We start from the raw sequence: 20,673 nt of genomic DNA, 5'->3' as shown, positions 1-20,673 counted from the left end.
CAAAAAGTCAAATCTCACCAGCTGCTGGTATTTCAGGTTTTTCAAGGGATTGTCTAAGATATAACACTGTCCTAATTTAAGAAGGAACAGGAAAAAGGAAAGGGAAAAAAAGCAACTGGGTCAATACTTCAGTACAAATCTGGCACTTGCTCAAAGATGTAGTGTGGTGTGCAACAGATAAGAAAGTCCTCTAAAGAAAATGATTGCTTATTTTGTGGTGGATAGCAAGGAAGTTAAAAACAGGCTCTTTTTCCCTCTTCCCCCCCATGCACAGACTCCCATCTTTAAAGTATAGAGATGGAGAAGGTGGAGAGAAGTAAAGAGAAATTCATCTTTCTTTTTTTTTCTGTCAGGTGCATTACCGAAAACAAAAACAAAAACAAAAACAAAAACAACGAAAGGAAAGAAAGAAAAGGAAAAAAAACCCAGAAACCCCAAAAAACAAAACTTATTTCTTTTTAAAAACTGTAGCACAAAACAACAAAACACATTCACAAGCCACTTGTTGGCACTGTGTACCTGAGTGAGAATTTCTAGAACATTGTAGAACAAACAGCCATAAAGTTTATTAAAAAAAAAAGTTGACGGGTAAGACTTCAGTGCTTGGATGTAGCAGCTGAATTACTGGCATTATTTTACCCATAGCTTATTTCAATCTCTTGTTGTTGATATTGTTGTTTGCTTGTTGTATTTTTATTTCCTTTCCAAGCCTTTTGAGGCTGAGGTCTATTAGTCAGCTGATGTCCCAACTATTTAAGACTAACAGTTAAAGTAACAGTCAGTGTATGAGAAAGTTAATGTGCTTGGCCACTGGTAAGGATGAACCAGCTAGGGCTTCTTTAAGTCCTAAGGTCACAACAATCTTTTGACCCTTATCAGTTGGCTTGTCCTGCAATATGGTTTTCACTGTCACTCCCATAATCTACATCTGGATCATCCTCTTCCTCCTCGTACTCATCATAAATTTCTCCGTTGATGTCCTCAGCCTGGATCTCTTCTTTGATATGTGGCTCCTCTCCTTTCACGCCGTAAGTGCTCTGGATAACAGGCATCCCAGGCTCCGGGCTGCTGGACACGCTTGAGTGCTCTGAGGGCAGATGAGGGGAGGGCATTCCAGCCATGGCGATGGCTCCAGGGTACACGACACCAGCAGTGGCGATGGGGATCTGTGCTTGTTGCCTGTTGGAGAGGAATTCCCAAAAAGAGACCGTGGGTGAGTGGACAGTTGGATGCAGGCCTTACTTACTCTATAATTAATTTGCTCAAGTTGTCCAACTCGAAGGTCATGATTTTCACCCTGTTGCCCGGCATTTTGGAGACTGTATCCTACTTTGATCCCAATACCTTACTTCTATGTGGTGCTTTATAGATTACAAGGCATTTGCACGTGTTACCCATTTGATGCTTAAAGTGACTGCTACTTTTCTACTTTATGAAAAGAAGCTGAGGGACAGAAGGATTAAGCAGAACTCAAGTCCCTGAGCCCGAGTTAATTTTTCCTTCACTACAACATGTCGAAACAGTTTTTAAAAGAATTAAACCTAAAGATAATTCAATTTTAATGGAAAAACCCTAAAGTCTTAGAGCTCTCAAAATAAAACTTTACTGCCCAGAGCTCACCAGAACCGAACATGGTCCACCTCATCCCTGAAATAGTTTTCAGTGGGGGTAGGAAGTAGGGCTGGCCTCATGGGTGGACCACCTCTGCAGCTGTACAGGACCCAGGGCTTAGACAGGTCCTATGCTTGGTTTAAAGTTCTGTTGTCACAATCCTGAAATTCTTAAAAAACCTTTTAACAGGGACCCCACATTTCCATTTTACACTGGGCTCCACAGATATATTCTGTAGCTGGTCCGAGTACGAAGGGATTAATAGACGATGTTCATTTATGCCTTCTTTCATTCATTTGTCTGTTTACGATTTCCCCAAGGAGCGCTGGGTCTCATGCTCAGCGTGGAGAAGAGTACTGCACTGGGATATAAATCACAGACCCTTTGGACAAAGCAAGCAGCTGCTTTCAGGGGAGTGGAAGGGATAGGGCAGATTAGAAAAGTTTTGTGGTTTTTTTTTAAAGTATCCTCTGGTCATTTTCAGAACAGTACTTATTATTCTAAGAAGCTCTCAGGATCTTATTTACTGTTCCAGATATGAACAACTTTATTTCTGTGCTTTTTGATAAAGTTATGCAGAAACAATGTGGTTGCAGGCCTTTGCCATAGGAAGAAGGGTAAGACATACCGAGAGAGGCATCCTTAATTCAGAAGGAAACTTTCCCATCACAACTTGTTCTACCCTGAAGAGAATCCCTACTTTGTGTGATCTTGTAAGGCCACACGTGTGCCTTGAGAGCCCAGAGACTCTGCTATATTCAGAAACAAGTCTTTCTTTCGGAATCAGTTTTATGTTGTATTATCTCAGCTAAGTTGTTAGCTGCTGTGGAATTTACACTGTGAGGCCTTGGAATGAATGAAAACCAGCAAGAAAAAGAACCAGGAAGACTTCTGTGTTTTTAAAAGCAAACTTCAAAATTCTTTACTCTCCGATATTTTATTTTCAAACCAGCCATTAAGAAAACTCCTGAATCAGAGCCATTGTTCTAGGAGCCTGGAATGAATTCACATGAAGTCTTCTTTCTCAGGATTATAAGGGGACAGCTTAGTCTCTGAAAATACACTGTGCTCAGGTGCTTTCTCAAAATGCTGCTTTGCAACTAAACAAATACATCGCACATCCCATTAAGTGTAACAGGAAATGTCCTCTATGGGAAAATGACCGGAAGGCCCTTACCCAACGTTGAAGTATTGCCGCATTTCCTGCCGCCTGTTCCGCATGATTGCCTTGTATTCCCCGATGCGCAGCTTTTTGCCATCCACCAGGCAGGTGCGCTTCGGCCTGGGCTTGTATTTGTAGTCAGGGTACTTCTCCAGGTGCTGCTTGCTGAGACGGGCTTGCTCCTCATAATATGGCTGTTTCTCTAGGTTTGTCATAGCTTTCCAGCGAGATCCTATGAGGGAAAAAAACGTCACAATTCCCATTTGCACAGCGGCTGAGGGTCCTAAAAAGGTATAACTGAGAACACGAAAATCTAAAGTAAAAATGTTGGCCAAATCCCAGAAATACATAAAAAGGTTATGATTAGTGAGCTCTGACTCGAGAGGTGAGATGCCACAAGAACAGAAGTGTTGGTGGCAGTGTCCTCAAAGACTGTGCACCCAGAGATACAAACACTATGCAATATTTTTCTTCTGGTTTCAATGAACAATTTAGCCAAACTTGTACCTTATGTACTTAAAAGCTCATAGATGATTTAATGGAAATATCTTTCATTTCTACATTAGACCATGATGTAATTCAACTGTGAACTGAAAAGTTATTCAAAAATGCATTACATAGTTTGAATCTGAGGGTAATTATCTAGCTACTGAGTACTGTTATGCAGGGTACATTACTTACTACAAAGGTTTCTAACGTATGGTACGTGTAATTCTCATCCTCCCCCAAATGTTTAAATATGCTTATGTGATTAGTTAAAAATTTATTTCATTAAAATTCTAATTCTAAAAAATACATTAATGAACATGCACTGGGTAACTACTGTGTGCTAGATACCGTACTAAAACCTTTACATAAGTTGTTTCATTTTTACCTTTCACCATAATCTCGTAAGCAGACAACATTTATACCTATTTCTAAAGATTAAAAAATTGAAGTTCAAATAGATGAAGTGACTTACCCAAGGTCACACAACTATTAAATTGTGGATCACTGACTCAAACTTAGTCAGAATTGAAATTGAAATTGTGGTACGACATGTATCCTTACATACCTATACCCATCTACTATATAGGATCTAGCAGAAATCAAAACTCACAATAATAAGTATGTGTTCAGTAATATTTTTCTCTTAATAAATCACTTTCGATAATATATAAAAATGTCACTTCCTGTGATAGAGTATGCATTATTTATGTTAGCCCAAATTGGTTTTCCCTTTCTTTTCACTTTTAATTTTGGTTTGGATTCAAGTAGGATTGTAAAAAAACAACTATTGGAAGCTTAATTTAAACTAGTTTATGCTTATTCTCAATATAGGTGTGATTTAAAGCTTTGATTCTATCAGTATGGCTATGTGCAGTAGTAACAGAAGTACTAGTAGTAGTAGTAATGTTTATTTTTTTATTAAGAATGTGAGAAAAATCTATTTGCAGATGTTTATCTGCAAGTACTCAGCTCAACTCTACCCAAATGCACAAAGACCAAAACAACTGGAATTAGGAGATCCCTAGCAAATATGTACTGGCACTGCTGCCTTTACCTAAGCAAGATCGTAAACCTTTTGAATGAATTCATTACTTAGCCATAACTCCACATCTCAAATGCAAATAGCTCACTAACGAATAGTACTTTCCTACAAATGTACAGAATTCCTCAATATGGGCTGTTATATTTATTAAACGAATGCAGAGAAAGGGACAACATCTCTTCCCTTAGAATTCTTTCCTATTGGAACAGATGTTGCCTGGGTGGGTATATCCACGTAGGTGTTACAAAGATTTATAAACAGATTTTTTCCAATCTAGACAGCCAATATGATTTCATTATATTTACAAGAGAAACTCAGGTTACAGTTCAAATAATAACAATTTTTCTACTCCTTTCTCAAACTTGTATTTAAATACAGTGTCCAACATTTAGTTAGCTGGTCAGGCCGTATCATTTGTAGGTACAATCTCAAACTCTTTATTATTCAACATTATTTTCTAGAGGAACTTGAAAATCATTATGTCGTTCTCAGGGCAAATATAAACACAAGTAAACCTATAATACTATTGAACTAGATCAATTCTTCTTGTGGAGTTCCTTATATGTATGTATACCAGAATTTTGACCCTCAGAATAGGAAGTGGAAAAGCGAACTTATCAGAATAACTTACTGAATAATTAAAGAAATCAAACAGTGGATCAAGGATGGTTGACTTGAAATTCACTAACTATGTTTACCACCAAATAAAACAAAGAAACTAGCATTCTCAGTTAGAATAGGAATTGCCAAAGATTCTTCCCGAAGTCTAAATGTTCTATCAGCTCAAAAAAGAATAGTTTTCTCTAAGGAAAGGGAATGATTATGCCTCATAGTAACATGTCTTGGAATGTAAGAGCTATGTTTAGATGTCCTACTACGTGCGTGATGCTGTGTTCATCACCAGATATGCAGCAGTGAGTTGTTACGGTTTCTATCTTCTTGGAGCTTATATTCCAGCCGAGAAGAAATACGTTAAATACGTAATTGCAAAATGTATAATTTTAATTGTGGAAAGTACAGGAAGCTATGAGAACATATGATAAGGAGGTGAGATCAATCTTCTGTAGGTCAGGAAGGCATCGCTGCAAAAATGACTCCTAGAGGGATTGAAAAAAACAAGAGCCGCCTATGGAGGAAGAATAGAATGGTCAAGGCCTTGTAGTGGGAAGGGGGAGTAGAGGAACCTAAAGTTGTTCTGGCTAAAATGCAGAGAAAAAAAGGATAGTAAAAGATGTGTAAATTCTCAAATAAGTTGGCCTCTTAACTGTGGTATGAACTGGAATCAAAATATTTTGAAACTTGATAATATAATTTCTCTGGAAGTATCACTGAATTCTAAGCTATATTGAAAAATATGGCCATATCACTGTTACATGTCTTTTCAAAACTAAGAATTAAGGGCCAATTTGACCCAGTTAATGCTTAAGCTAACTACTCCATTATACGACCGAGCAGAACAGTGGTTCAGTTTGGTGGCAAAGGCAGCTATCATTTTTTAATAATAGCTTTCGAATGGGGACAACCAAATGACAGTTTGGTTTCGGTTTCAATGGCTTTGCAGGTACACCAACCACTGTTTGTAGCTGCAGTGTAACCCCCTGAAACTCACTAGATGAGGATGGGAGGGCAGCATTTTAGATACCTTCAAAAGAGATGAAAACATCTCCTTGATTTGGGTGTGGCTGGCTGCTCACCCTGGACCATGTACAGGGAGTAAAAGTTCCCTGCTGTTTTCAAAAGATGAGCCTTCAACGATGAAAAAAGAATTAAGTACATTCAGATATTCCTCCTGATGATAAAAAAGAAGATTCAATCGAAAATATTTGATGTTCAAAATGAGAAAAAAAAATCAGCCTTGAAAGTACTCTTTTCCTTTCTAAGCCTGGCAACACAATAAAAATGAAGAGTTTGAGCTGGGCAACAGTGTCATCTCCATGGGGTCTGTAATGAGTTTGCACATTTTACTCTAACTACTGTATACCTAATCAGAAAAAGATGTCCCCCGTCCCCTGATCTAGAGCCAAACGGTAAAAGGTGATTCCTTATGTTAACAATTTCAGCAGAATGGCTTATTAAAACCAGATTTTAGGGTATTATAAAATGCTTAGAAGCCCTTTAAAATGTCAACTAGGATCTCCAGAGACTACGTAAAATGTCAACCCAGCTCAAGCGCCTGTTTTAAGCAGAATGAATTAGCAGCATGCTGTCGGAGGCTGTTATCCAAAACAATTAGTAAAAGGGAAAACATCAAGCTTTCTTTGTACTTTTATATGAAATGAGCCATTTAGAATGATCTTGTGCATATTCGAAGATCACTCATTTATTTGACGCTATGACTAAATATTGAGGCGCAAGACACCTCGGTGGGGTTTTTCTTTCCTGCTATATCTTTAATTAATATAATTTCATTGAAAAATCGTAAGCTAGGCAGCATTCTCTTTCATGCAGCCTATTGTGATACAATCATATAGTCATTCTAATATTCTCTCCTTCAAACCAGAAAGGAATTCTTTTAGCCAGTCATCTCTTTCCCATGAAGGCTTTTGCTCTATTTCCTAAAATATTTCACTGGTATTTCTCTCATACTTAGAGTAAGGTTTTAATCAGTGATTATTATTTTTTTAGTATTCAGACACATAAATGAATGATATAAAGACACGTTAAACAATCTTAGTTTTTAGTGTTTTTTTGACATTTGGGGATTTCTAATTTGATAATAACGATATATTAAAATATGAAATAAGCTTACATCAAGTATTTTATTCTTTTCTAGAGTTTTTCCAAATGAAACAGATATGGTATTTTTTTAAACGAAAAATTCATATGGAAGGTAGAATGTTTTCAAAAAAAGAAAAATAGATCAGAGATGGTAGAGATGCAAAAAATATGCGTTTTCTTTTGATCAGTTTCAGTTTTTTAATTATATTTGGATATATATTTATACATAAATATTCATACATATTTATGCATAAATATTCATGTTTTCTATGTACACATAAAGCTTCGCATGTTCATATCTTTTGAGATAACCTTCATCTAAAGAGCTCAAAATCATTTAGATGAAAATTGAGACACAAGTTTAAGTAGTTAACGGTTTTTGTTTGTTTTTGTTTCATTACAAATGTACACTGTGGACTGGGAGGCACCCTATTACCATTGTTGAAAATATGGGATCATAAAAACGCATGTACATGTTTAGTAACCACTTTCAGATGATCGGTTCCTTAATGTAAAGAATCAAAAGGCAAACTACATTAGCTGCGTGTAATTCCAAGTGCACTATGGATTTTAACAAAGCTTTAATAACTTCAACAAATTTTGTTACTTATTTGTCAAAGACAAAATGCGCTGACAGAGTTAAGTGTTCTTCTTCTAATTCTTTTATTTAGCTCTTAGAAGTCAGAGAAAATAAAAACTTGCTTAGGTTGTCAAGAACCTGGACACCATGCTCTTGAAGGTAAAGATGATGGTGAGGATGACACTGATGATGGTAATGATGTCAAGAGAACAGCACCAAAGAAATGGCCTCTTCCCTTCCTTCTTTCTGGGACTTAAATTGGTGTATAATAGGTCTCTTTATAATCAGTACTCTTTCCTTTCAACCATCTTTGCTGTGTGCTTCAGTGTCTATGTATGTTGGGTAAATATGTACTTTTGTCATCTGTTAAGCTGAGAGCTGCAATAGCAGGGAAAGTCCCTTTTTAAATGATACTGAAAATACGCGTAAGGATACTAAAAGTAAAAATTAAAAAATGTACACCCAAACGTCTTCTTGTGTCCTGACAATCTAAACTGATTTTCAATTATAGTATTAGAACAGACATCATCTCCACCTCCACCCTCACCCCCATGACATGACGAATTCTATAGTGTTTACAAAGGAAAAGAACAAATAAGGTCAATACCAATACTGAGTGGCTTGTGTGAAAAGAGCTCTTTTTCCTAGTCTTAATACAAATATTTTAAATTTTTGAAGAAGAGGAAATATTACAACAACTAGTGTAGGAACACACATCTAAATCAGAATCTGGGCACAATTTCTTGATAAATGTGGAATGCTTCATGGTCAGAAGAAAAGGCTCAATACGATGTACCTAATTTTTAGATAAGTGCTGCCTGAGCTGCAGCTGCCTGGCTGCTGCAGCACTTATCAAAAAGTACATGACAAAAAGTACATGAGCTGCCTGGCTTCCAAACCCAGTCTCTTTCAACAAATGCAGAAAACAAAACTGTACCTGTATTTCATACATCACTTAACGCTTAATACTTTTCTTACCCAGTATCTTGCTGATGTTGGAATTGTGCATGTCAGGAAAGGCCTGAAGGATTTTCCTTCGTTCATCTTTAGCCCACACCATGAAGGCATTCATTGGACGCTTTATGTGGGGTTCATTGCTACCACGCCCCCTGGATTCTCTATAAATTCTTGATTCTGAGACTCCAGCACTTCCTAAAAACAGGGAACATTGCTTCACGTTAGTGTTAAAACCTATGGCAATTCCCTTCCTTGCATTATTGTTTTTCAGTCTATTAAAATATCTGAAAATCAAAAGCACATCAATAATGGTACTTCTAGTTCTTGAGCCAGATGCTTGTTTATGAAGGTTCTGTGATAAGCCTTGAGGTGTCAAATGTTGTTATTTGTATTTTTAAGTCCATTTCTAATATATTTTTCCTTTCTTTCAATGGACTATGGACTGTTTCACCATTTACTTTCAAGAGCACACAAGAAACTTGAATATGTGACCTTTGATACAAATTGGAAAGAGAATAGTTGGGTTAGGTCAACAGGCATGCCGGTACTGTAGAAATATTAGATAGGTCAAAAAGCTTACAAAATTGTGAAACACCAAACTGTTCAGCAGAATGGATGACTACAGGTAAGGATGTGTCTCTGCTACCTGAAGACTGACAGAACATAGCATACTTTTTCTCTCTCTGAGGCTATATAAAAACACTGCTAAATAAATGTTTAAGGTTAAAATACAATATAGATATCTCCTATAATGTGTTTGGCTTTTCTTTGAAATTATGTGCTAATACATGCATGAAATATGCTGATGCAGCAGTGATAGTCTGGTTCCCAAAACATACTTGAAAATGGTAGGAAAAGAACAAACAAATGGTTACATTCTATGGTTTCTTACGAAGTCTACAGTCACATATTTAAGGTGAAAAAAAAAATGTTCATTTCCCTGAATTTTCCCACTAACATCTAAGTTATCCAAAGAGATCCATTGATAATTACATTCCAAACAGCAAAACCCAGGATGATAAAACATGACCAAGTGTCACACTGGAACCTTGGGGAGCTTCAGGCACTCCTCTAGGCTTTATCTGACTTTGTAGAGTGGCTTCAGCAGATTAAACTGCTTCCAGAGATACTTGAATTTAGGCAAAGAAAGTAAGGAGAAGCAAACCATATAACTCTGGCACTGTGTTCTCCAGGGTCGTCATTACAAAAGATGAAAGAGATATATTCTGTTAGCACGGAAAACTTTCAAATATTTTGGGATTTTTCTAGAGCACTGCTCTTCTTTTCTTCCTTCATCCTCCTTTTCCTTTCTTAATTTGAAGGAACAGGAATCAAACAAAATTACCCAGACTTGAAGACCTCTGTAGCAGCAAACAAAAAACACAGCTTATTTGGAATTTCTTATTATTTCTCTTTCATAGTATGCTCTTTGGTCCGATGAAGATTGGAAAATATTTTCATATGAGCATGACTGAATATAACAAATAACAGCAACAACAATTTCGATGTTTTAATGCTGATTACCGTGGGTATATTTTATCACGCTGACACGACTTCAAATTTATGAAATGTGTTATTACCAGTAATTGTCTTTTTATTGACAAAAATGAGTGCTAATATATGGTGACATCTTCCTAAAATGGGTTTGTAGGCAAAGGATCACTTGCACAGCCGCTTTTTCTTGTTCTTACACCTTACAGCAACATAAGCAATAAAATGAACATTATGTGATTTCATCAAAGCTAAACAAGCTCTCTGTATGTACTTAGGCCAGGTTTATCTTAGCCAAGCAAAGCAGAAAAGAGAAGGAAACATCTGGATACAATAGGCTAGAAAAACACAGACTTTTCTTGGATATCCAGTTCAATAAAATTTGGTCTCGACAGAATTATCTGGTTAAATGCTCAAGTTTGGCTAGCCCCTTGGCTGCTCACTGGTTTGCCCTGGTTCAGTCTTTTTCTGTATGCAGGGAGCTTCTGCCGTGGTAACAAAGTTGAGGACCATGCTCTTGAAATGCATGTATGTCACCTGACACTGGAGAGAGGGTGCCAGTCGGGGCTCAGTGTAAGAGGAAAAGCACTTTCTTCTTTTTCCCTCTTTGCTGTGCTATTAGAACTAGAGCATCAATTTATTTAGTTGTCCCTGTGGATATTTAGAACGTTCAAAGATGATGCAGACAACGGAAGTCTCAAGGCATGTGACGGAAGCATGAGACTGTACCGCTGGAGCTCTAGTTGGGTTACAGAGGGTAGGCAGGGCACCTGACTGTATGGTAGATAGTATAAGAGGGAAAGGGTCCCAGATGCAAGAAACTATCCTGAAAATGTCCTCTGAGCCATGTATTCTGGTCAGGCTTTGACAAATGAAAACTTCAAAATGTGCTTATAGAAAAACATTTTTGAAAAGTTTGTTTCAGGTGTAAGAAATAGGGAAGTGAGAGACAGGGACGATGATGATTGAGAGCATTTGCTTTAGAATCATGCCATCTTGAATCCAAGACCTGCCTTTGGTGCTTACAGCCCTGTAGTCTTGGAAAATATGACTCAAAATTCCTAAGGGCTAATCTCTATATCTGTACGAGTTCTCATCTCACAGGTCGTGCTGGGGAGTAATGAGATGATTTATGCCTAGCACTCAGCAGAGCGTTTGGCAGGTGGGAACCACTCAGTACATGTGAACTCTTACTGTAATGATCAGGTATGAGGTGGCTGTCTTGTACATTTTTTCGTAGTTTTAATTGGTATTAAACAGACACTTCAGCACACTCCTGGAATATATACGAAAAATTTCACAAACCATCAGAATCTCCACTCATATTGAAATCCATCATGGCATGGCTAAATTTTCCTTCTTCATTCTGTTTAACTGCCAGTTGCTGAGTCAGACTCTCCAGTGTTGTTTTTTCCTTTAAAAAAGAAATTTATAATGAGATCTCAATCTGGAAATTATAATTATTCAAAGACATTTTTTTCCTTGGGCTATATATAACGCATTAACTCCTGGAAGGGAGGAGATGCTGATTTATTCACCTTTGCACATTCAGCACGCTATAACTGAGGTAACTGAAGCCAAGGATCAGCGGGATATTTGAAGGGACTCTGATTCGCAGAATCCCCTACACAGTCTCGGCATTTGGGTTTGCTAAGCCTAAAGGATGGATGCTGGGATCCTTGGAGACAACCTTCCCAAATCACAAAATGTGCACAGAAATTTCATGGAAGCAACCTGTTTTACAACATTTGGAATGCCTGCTTTATTTTTAGCCAGACAGGAAAAGTATAGAAGTGGCATGAGGCCCAGAGAAAGTCTTCCAATAGTCAGGTGACCAAATGATTGAAACATAATTCACAGTAGTGCCCTCGGGTTGCCATCTCCCTAAATGCCATCTGCATTCCTCATGCAAGGGTAATGAAGACGTTTCAATATTCATTGTTAATTGCTTGTCAAGTCTCTGTACATTCAATGTGAGTGCCTGCTACTTGGACCACGATTTGATTTGGATTGCTAAGCCAAAATATTGAGTTGGAGAATTATCTGAGATACAAATATACCAAAATTAGATCTGCAAAGACATCAAGTCATCTGAAAGCATGCAGTGCATGATCTGGATTCGTGGAGAACGTGGCATTACAAAGTAAATTATTTTCAAGAAAAAAATAATGCTTAGTCTATACCACATGAGATTTTAAACTATTTCCAAATTAAGTAATCGGGTGATTTTAAGAACAGAAAAGCATATAATAAAAGGTTTACAACTCTCTCTAGAACTTTCCATCATTGCTCTGAGGATGATGCGGTTCCAAAGCAGCTTTAAGAAAAGCACCTATTGGATTTCCTAAAATCTGCTCATGTTTCTTGGCAATCATGCACCTCATTTTCTGAGGAACACAGTCACGAGTCACACAAATGAATCAGTAGCTGCGGAACAGCTACTGACACAATAAAAAGTTCACAGAGGGCTTCCCTGGTGGCGCAGTGGTTGAGAGTCCGCCTGCCGATGCAGGGGACACGGGTTCGTGCCCCGGTCCGGGAAGATCCCACATGCCGCGGAGCGGCTGGGCCCGTGAGCCATGGCCGCTGAGCCTGCGCGTCTGGAGCCTGTGCTCCGGCAACGGGAGAGGCCACAGCGGTGAGAGGCCCGCGTACGGCAAAAAAAAAAAAAAGGTTCACAGAAGATAATCAACTATTTAAGATAATTGTATTACAGGTAAAGGACCCAACTAACGTTCCCAACAAGAGCCAACAGGGTACTGAAATTCTTCATACAGTATATACTTTATCTCTACAAAATCTCTGACGGTATTACAACTATACATACTAGATGAAAAATTCTCTTAATTTAGGGGCCTTGGAATCCATGTCTCTGTTCATCAAAGTGTGATATACGATTTAAAAGAAAAAATATTTTAAATTGTCAATCAGTATAAAATACAGTAGAGAAACTGAAAACAAAATAGTTTATACCAACTTTAGTTCTATAAGATTATATAGTACTAAAGTTGAAATAAATTATATATTTAAAAATGTAGAACCTCACCCAATTTTGTTTTGTGTATGAAACTGGCATTTTCATCTGCTTTACATGTTCTACCGTTCTTTTGCTGAGAGAGTCTGCTGTATATATTCAGCTGAGCCCAGGAGCACCAAGGACACCAGCTTAACAGACTGTCTTTATAGTAAATGTAGCTGTTAAAATAGAAGACAGTTACATTAAAAAAAAAAAACCACATTCCATCAACATAATCTGAGAGTCCCCGGGTCAGTAAATACTTTACTGTACTATCTTTGGGGAATGTACTGGGCATGGATCACCTCTCAGGCTTTTATTTAAAAGTGTATGGGGCAAGAATGCTACATATTTTCTATTTTGAAGTAAAGTCTTTCAAGAAGAAACAGCAAAATGAAGGCAGTCGGAGTAGAAAAAATGAAATGTTAAGTGACTCTGAAGATTCTGCATTCAGCTGTATGGATCTTGCACCATCTTACCAAGTAGCTAAAATTAGCAAAGGATGAGCTGGAAAGTCACAAATAGTTTTTACAATAAGTAACCTCTAATCATCTACCTCTAAAGCACAGAGTATAATAAAATGATTCAATTAGCTACCCAAAAGTGGAATTTATGATACTTCTTAAGAGGATGCCAGTAGGAGACAGTGGAAGTAAACACAGCAAGCTGCACTTTTTTTGTGACCTTTTGCATAGTCATTTAAGCTAATTCTCAGTCATGTGAACAGGGTAAATGAGAAGTGATTGGAGGACCTTAAGAAGGTGTGGTGTGCCTTTAATTAAAACACCTTACAGTAGCGTGTAAATCAAAATGGTAACACTGCCACAATTTAGAAAGTCTTGCTGACAATAAATTCAGAAGACAGAGGAATTGAGGTAAGGGGTATAATCATAAAACCCAAATGGTTATATGGTATATATATATATATATATATATATATATATGGTATATATATGGTATATATACCATATATATATATGATATATATATATATTTTTATATATATATAAAAAATACAGTGGTTATATAGTAAATAATTAGCTATACAATTCCATATGAATATTGATTCCGTTGTAAAAGTTCATATTTAGTTCTTATGTATATAGGTAGATATAAATCTATGTGTGAATAGGATTCTAGATAATATACTGAACTACCAAAAGAATGAGTTGGATTTAAGAATAGCCTTCAAAAGTTTAAATTCAATCTATTCAGGAATATAGGAGGAAAGTCAGCCAAATGTTATAAAGCACAAATGCTGGTACACTGGGAAGATTCCTTTCATCCTACTACTTCTAATCCCATCCGTTCCTGGCCGTCCCCTTCGCAAAGAGTCCAACTATGCACTGTCATGCCTAAAACTCAACCGTTTCTGATTCTGTACCCTGGGTTAAATATTTCCCTTTCCAAAGCCTCTTTTCAAATGTGTGAATATTACTGAAAAAAGGTGATTCTCAAAGTTCTTATAATTAAATCAATCCTTTCTAAATAGAGACCACTGAAACAAAATGAGGGCAGTAAATGTCAGGTAGGGAGGTGGGAAATGGGAAGATGCTGGAAATAAGAAACACCCAAGAGACTGAGTTTATGGAAATAGAAAAATGTGTTGATGGGCAGAGGTGATAATTTTTACTAAACTTACTTAGTTCCAACTGGTTCTGATAAACAGCACATCAGTCAAGAATTTTTAAGAAAAAGACCACCACATGCCCCCAGTCTAAGACCAGTGTTCTTGAACATAAATCCAGTATAGCACTCATACTTTTCTGCCTTCTCAATACTATCCAAACACTGCCCTGAAACTTATAAGATTCATTCATCCTTCTCTCTTCTACTTTTTTCCTATTAGAAATAAAACAAACAAACAAACAAAAAACACACTTAAAGAAATATTGGCCAAAATTCTGAACTGCTCTGAGGAACATCAGAGTATAGGGTGCAAACAGATTAATTACTACAAAGTAGTCATAATGAAATAGTCCTGAGGATTTACAAATAAGGACCAAACAAGATGACCTGTATGCTTTCTATTGGATAGAAACTAGCTATTGGATAACAACTAGAATTCCTTTGGAAAGATGAGTCCTATCTGGCTAATCAAACCTTACACAACTCTGCAGGTTTACTAAGATCAAGAAGAAACTTAAGGTAAAGTTTGTCTTAACTTGAAAAATTTTCTGATCCTATGTTGACTTGAAGAAACATTCAAGTGAATTATATCTGATCTACAGAAGAAAAGAAAGTTTCAGACAATATAGTTTCTTGGGGTCAAATGAATAACTCTAAAACTCAACATTCATATAACTCTTATTAATGTGTTAATATTCACTTAGGGAATTTGGCAGCTGGTTTTGGGCTCTGCGGCTTATCCAATGACTTGCATAATGGAAAACAGCGCGTGTATTGTTTGCACATGACACCAGACTATGGTGGGAATCAACAAGAAATATCTAAAGAGATGTGGGTAATTAGCTGATTAGAAGTGGTCAGTAAAGATCAGTGCTTTCTAAGCAAACAACGTTCTGAATGGCAAAAGGCTATAGAGATCAGTGGGAAAAGAACATGTTTGAAAATAGAGAAAATAACCCATATAGAAAATAATGGCTTTGGGATCAGGAACATGACATTTTAACCAAACGCTGCCATATATATTAGCTATACTACTTTAGACAAATCAATTAACCTCCCTGAGTTTCAGAACCCTCATTTGTAAAATGGTGCTGTAATATATGATGGATTCCCATTAGTTTAAAAAATGAAAAAGATAGGCTTTGAATATTAGGGAAAATGTAAACAGGGGAAATGAAAAAGATAAAGATTCTTCCTAAAATATAAGAATTACAGGAATAGTTATTTCAATATGAGTATTAAGTCCTGCTGTGGTTATGATCCTTTATTGTCTACAGCCAGAGTAGTGGACGAATATGCATTAAAAAGGAGAATGTCTGTAACAACTCTAAAAGTTGTTGGGATTTTTTCTTTCCTCTTGCGCATCATCCCTGACAGTGTATTTAATCTTTTTTATTTTCCATTTGACTCTCAGGCCTGATGGTTTACAGCCCCATAATATAAGTCTAGTACATATTTAAGTTGAAAAGTTCTCCTATTCCATTACTTCAACTATATAGAAAACAACTAAAACTTCACTGTGTTTGTAAAGGCTCAAAGGCACATTGTTTGTCGATATATCATAGAGCAGTCAAAACAAAAAAACCACACAAACTGTGCTCTAGAGGAAGTAGATATTTCCTTAGTTACCTAAGCCTAAACTGCATGAGTAGATGGTTCCTCTATTACTCTTGAAATTGGGATTTATACGTGACAAGCTTTGCTCACCATCAGATACACATACACAAAGAAAGAGATGGGCTGTGGATCGGCTATGATAATGGACATCCCTGAAATAAAGCTCACAAAGCTATAAAACACATAAAAAGCACATGCATGAAACGACAGAATAGAGTGTGACTGTCAAATGTTGACTCAGTAACGGTTAAACCCCTTCTGGCTGACCTTTTTTATGATCTCCTTCTATACTAATGACACAGGAAGAAAAAAGAAACAAAAAAGGTTTTTAACCCTCCAATTATGTGACCCTCACAGACCACCAAAGAAGATGAAAGATTATTTATAATGTCATAACGATTTATCGGTTGGAGAATTTTTGCATCAGCTTAAGAAAAACATAAAAAACAATGCATGTGTCTGAGATCCCCTTCAATCTCTTGGTTTCACCCTTGCTTACTGAGATTGTCATTTTCTAAAAAATAAGCATCCACCCACGTAATCTAACTGCACAAATGGGAAAGAAAGCTTTGTTGTAAAAGATTTACAATAAATTATGTACAAGTACACACACACATACACGCATACATTTCCCTCCAACGCCAACAAAAATGCAATCTGAAGAAATCTTTTACTAATTTTATTCTGGTCAAATGTGAATTTCTCAGCCACTGTGATACTCTGAAATCTAGTATCCTTCAGGAATATTTTTCCATTCATTTTCTCCATCAGAGAATCATATGGATATATGAGCTAAGGGGTTGGAAAGGTCCATAAGTGTCTTGTGGTTTAGTCAACTATAAAAAAAGCCTTATCTAATCCTGACTTTTTTCCCCTTCTAAATTCAGAGATACCCCTAGTGGAGAAAATAATAAATTAGAACCCATAATTTTGTTTCCACAATCTAATTTCCTTTTGTGAACTTTGGTAGCCAGCTTCATGAAATGTTTCTTGAAGTATAATTCTTGCTAAATTTCATAGAAACTTAGTTTCATCAGGCAATCTGGTCAAAGTGAACTGTATTGGCAGATCAAGTTTTGTTAAGAAGTATTACAAAGCTGAAGATAGAATTGTTTTGAAGGAAACACACAGCTTCTATGAATTTAAGTCTTAATCTGGATGAATACATTTCTAAGATAGTAAAATGACTTGTGGATAAAATTGATGAATCCCTATTTATGATTTTTAAAGAACTGATTTTAAAGTGGGAGAAATATTAGGAATTGTACATAAATAACTAATTCTGAGTTTTCATGAATAAAGAGAGAATTTGTGGAACAATGACTTGAGCACTTAATGTATGTTCCAGAAAAGACAGAACTGATTGTTACAGGATTAGTTAAGAGCACTTAGTACAGGATGTGATACAACAAGAAGCTAGTATGGATTCATTAAGAAAAACTATGTTGTAATGGTCTAGTTTCTTTTTCTACAAAAACTGGAATGCAGACCATGGCCATAATGTTTTGGACTTAACTCAGCTTTGGGTTATGTTCCTATCAGTATCCTTGTTGTCTTCATGGAGAAATTACACAGGACCTTGCAAGAGAGAGCTGAAGAGGAGATCGACAATCTCTGTCTTTAAGTATCTTAAGAATCTCCATGTTTAAAAAGAATCAAGATCTCTTATTTGTGAAAAAGAGAGGATTTGGCCATATGTAGTAAAGAGACAGAATACTGACCAATGGTTGTAAGTTATCAAGTGAAAGAGAACGAACCACTGAAGGAAGAGTTATATAAAAGAGTTGTCTCTCCATTGAGTGGGCTGTCTTAGGATGCAAAAAATTTCACTTCCCTAGAGGTTTTCAAGTATTGGTCATATGACTACCTGCCTGGCAATTCAACATCAGATGATATGTTGAATTAAAGGCCCTTTACATTTTCTTTCAATTCTACGTTCCACTTGACTGGAGTTGCTCAAACAAAACAAAAATATTTTGACAAATGTATACAGCTATACATGTTTCTCTATCCATGATGATAGTTTCCTCAGAAGCTGTTAATTATGTTTCAAAATGTAAAGGTACTCCATTTATAATTGAGAATTCTATCATCATTTTCTTAAATTCAAGGAAGATATTTCAAATTATGAAACAAAAACCAAAAATATGATTATTGAAATACATTTTGTGAAGGGACTGTCCAATAATACTCAGATTTACAGATTCTAAGTGCATTGTGAAACACGCAGTCATATGTCCAAATTCAACATGACTGCCGTAGAGAGGAAGAAGTCATTGAGTGTGTGGGGTAATGAACCAAAGAGCCACTCAAAGGAATCCGTAGGAAAGAAATCATTCACAAAGAGGGTACACATGAATAATATCATGGTAAAATATTGGTCCTTGCTTACTTGTTCCAGGGGTGCTTATGGTCTGTACATGTGGAAGAGGGAAGGCAGGAGAGGAAAAAACTAAGACCTGAGTTTTCAAGTGTCTGTATATGTGTTCAGCATTCAGCCAAAGTCTAAAAAAATGACTTTATTTCAAACCAGGGCAGATACAGATACTGTGCGCACCAAGTCAAATCAGAAGGCTTAATGTGAGAAAAACAGGAGGCCAACAAAGTAAAATAATAGAATTCACAACCTACACAGGGTGTCCGGTAGGTGGGAGGGCTGCACAGATGTAAACACACAACTGGAATGTTGTCTGATGATAACTGTTCTATAAACAATGGGTCACTCAGTTAGTGAGCTACAGAAACGTATAGACCTTTTCTCTTTTAATTTTTCCTTTTCGTAGAATAAAAGCTGTAAAACTGTACGTATTCTTATAAATGCAGCCTCAGTAGCCAGTAGTTACCTCAGTTAAATAAATATAATTGGACTGTTTTAAAGAGAAATGGTTTGGTTCCGAAATGCTGGGTCTGACGAATAGAAAGAGGCACAGCGGGGTTAGAGTTCGCTTTTCAATCATCCATGGTAGTTTTAGGGGAGAAAATTTAGAGTAGAATAGATATTTAAAATCCCATTTTAATGAACAGCTAAAACTTCACATGTTTTAGGAGAGCTGCTATGAGAAGCAAAATAAAGAAGATGGAACATATTCTTTCTGTTTCCCGGCTCATTCTCTAATGAAGGGGGCTGGTGCGTGGTGAAGAAAGGAAGACCTAGAAAGGGAGCAGAAACAGGAAAAACAAAGAGTTGGAAAAAAGATACACAAATGATGGAGATGCTGATTGATTAAAGGATTTGTGTGTGTGTGTGTGATAAATCCTCAAAAATGTACTAAATGATACACATGGCCAACGCTGGGGTACGATCTAATCAAACAGGCACTGAGTTACTTTCTTGAACATCTTCGGCATGGCCCATTAGAAAAGAGACTGAAATTTGAACAAGAGGACCTGGGTTTAAAAACTGATCTACCACTCGAATTCCTATAATAATGTCATACCTCAAGGTTTTAATTTTTAAAACAAAGACTGAAATTTGAACAAGAGGACCTGGGTTTAAAAATTGATCTACCACTCGAATTCCTATAATAATGTCATACCTCAAGGTTTTTATTTTTAAAACAAAGATATGAAGACTTTTCTGCTTATAATACTGTACAGAACTGAAATTTGATGTGAAAGCAGTTGAAAAAGGTAAGATACAAACTAGATATCAATAGCTATTATTACTACTATTTTTACTCCTATACTCATAAACAAGTGTTTCTCATTTGTAAAAGAGAAAAGGTATAAGTGGAAAGACTCAATGAGGCCCTCTGAAGTAAATGTTAAATTCAGAATATTTTCCTCATAATTTTAAATCCATATTGTTAAAGTCACTTGCAATAAATGACAATAGAGAATACAATATATCTACTAGGTACGAGGATAATTGAAAAACAAATGGCTCTTTGATTATTTCAGTGCCTTAATGTTTAAGTGTCTTGAAGACAGCTATTTGATCTTGGGGATGAAGAAGGGAGCAAGGGAGAAGGGAAGGAAAGATCATTCTTAGTAGACCAGGTTTTCAAAAATAACACTTCTGGTCCAACAACAAAAGTGATTCTTATTTTACTTACAGAAAATTTGAAAAAATCAGGAATGTGGGGACATGTAAATTTCCAACCCCATCACCTTGGCAAAATGATTGTTTATTCTTCTTCTAGTCTTTTATCTATGTACCATGGAAATGTACTTTAAAAATATCTAGATCATTCTCCATACGGTGTTTTCAAACTCGTTTTTTTTCAGGAATACTATTGTGAGCCTATCCTCATATCTTTAAATGAACAGACAATTTCAATCATCAGAGAGGCCTGTGGGTGTCTATCTGAAAGCCCAATTTGGCATGCCCTGTGTGTCTCATTTTATTGGACCATCCTGCA

The 20,673-nt window shown here is 36.5% G+C and overlaps 1 protein-coding gene across 3 annotated transcripts in view; it reads right to left on the bottom strand.

Moving 5' to 3' along the window:
- Positions 1 to 337: 337 nt before the first annotated feature.
- Positions 338 to 20,673, bottom strand: part of SOX5 (SRY-box transcription factor 5) — a 401,670-nt gene continuing 381,334 nt past the window's right edge. For 2 of the 3 annotated variants that reach the window (XM_065886528.1, XM_065886531.1), the window contains 4 exons: positions 11,356 to 11,464; positions 8,581 to 8,754; positions 2,789 to 3,005; positions 876 to 1,179 (listed from right to left, as the gene is read on the bottom strand). In XM_065886528.1, coding sequence (XP_065742600.1) covers positions 876 to 1,179; positions 2,789 to 3,005; positions 8,581 to 8,754; positions 11,356 to 11,464 — 804 coding nt within the window. Of the gene's footprint in view, positions 1,180 to 2,788; positions 3,006 to 8,580; positions 8,755 to 11,355; positions 11,465 to 20,673 lie in introns of all 3 variants that reach the window. The other variant, XM_065886530.1, reaches the window with a different exon arrangement.

Source organism: Phocoena phocoena, chromosome 11 (genome assembly GCF_963924675.1).
Source record: "Phocoena phocoena chromosome 11, mPhoPho1.1, whole genome shotgun sequence".
NCBI classification, from domain to species: Eukaryota; Metazoa; Chordata; class Mammalia; order Artiodactyla; family Phocoenidae; genus Phocoena; species Phocoena phocoena.
This window is presented reverse-complemented; position numbering and strand designations above follow the sequence as displayed.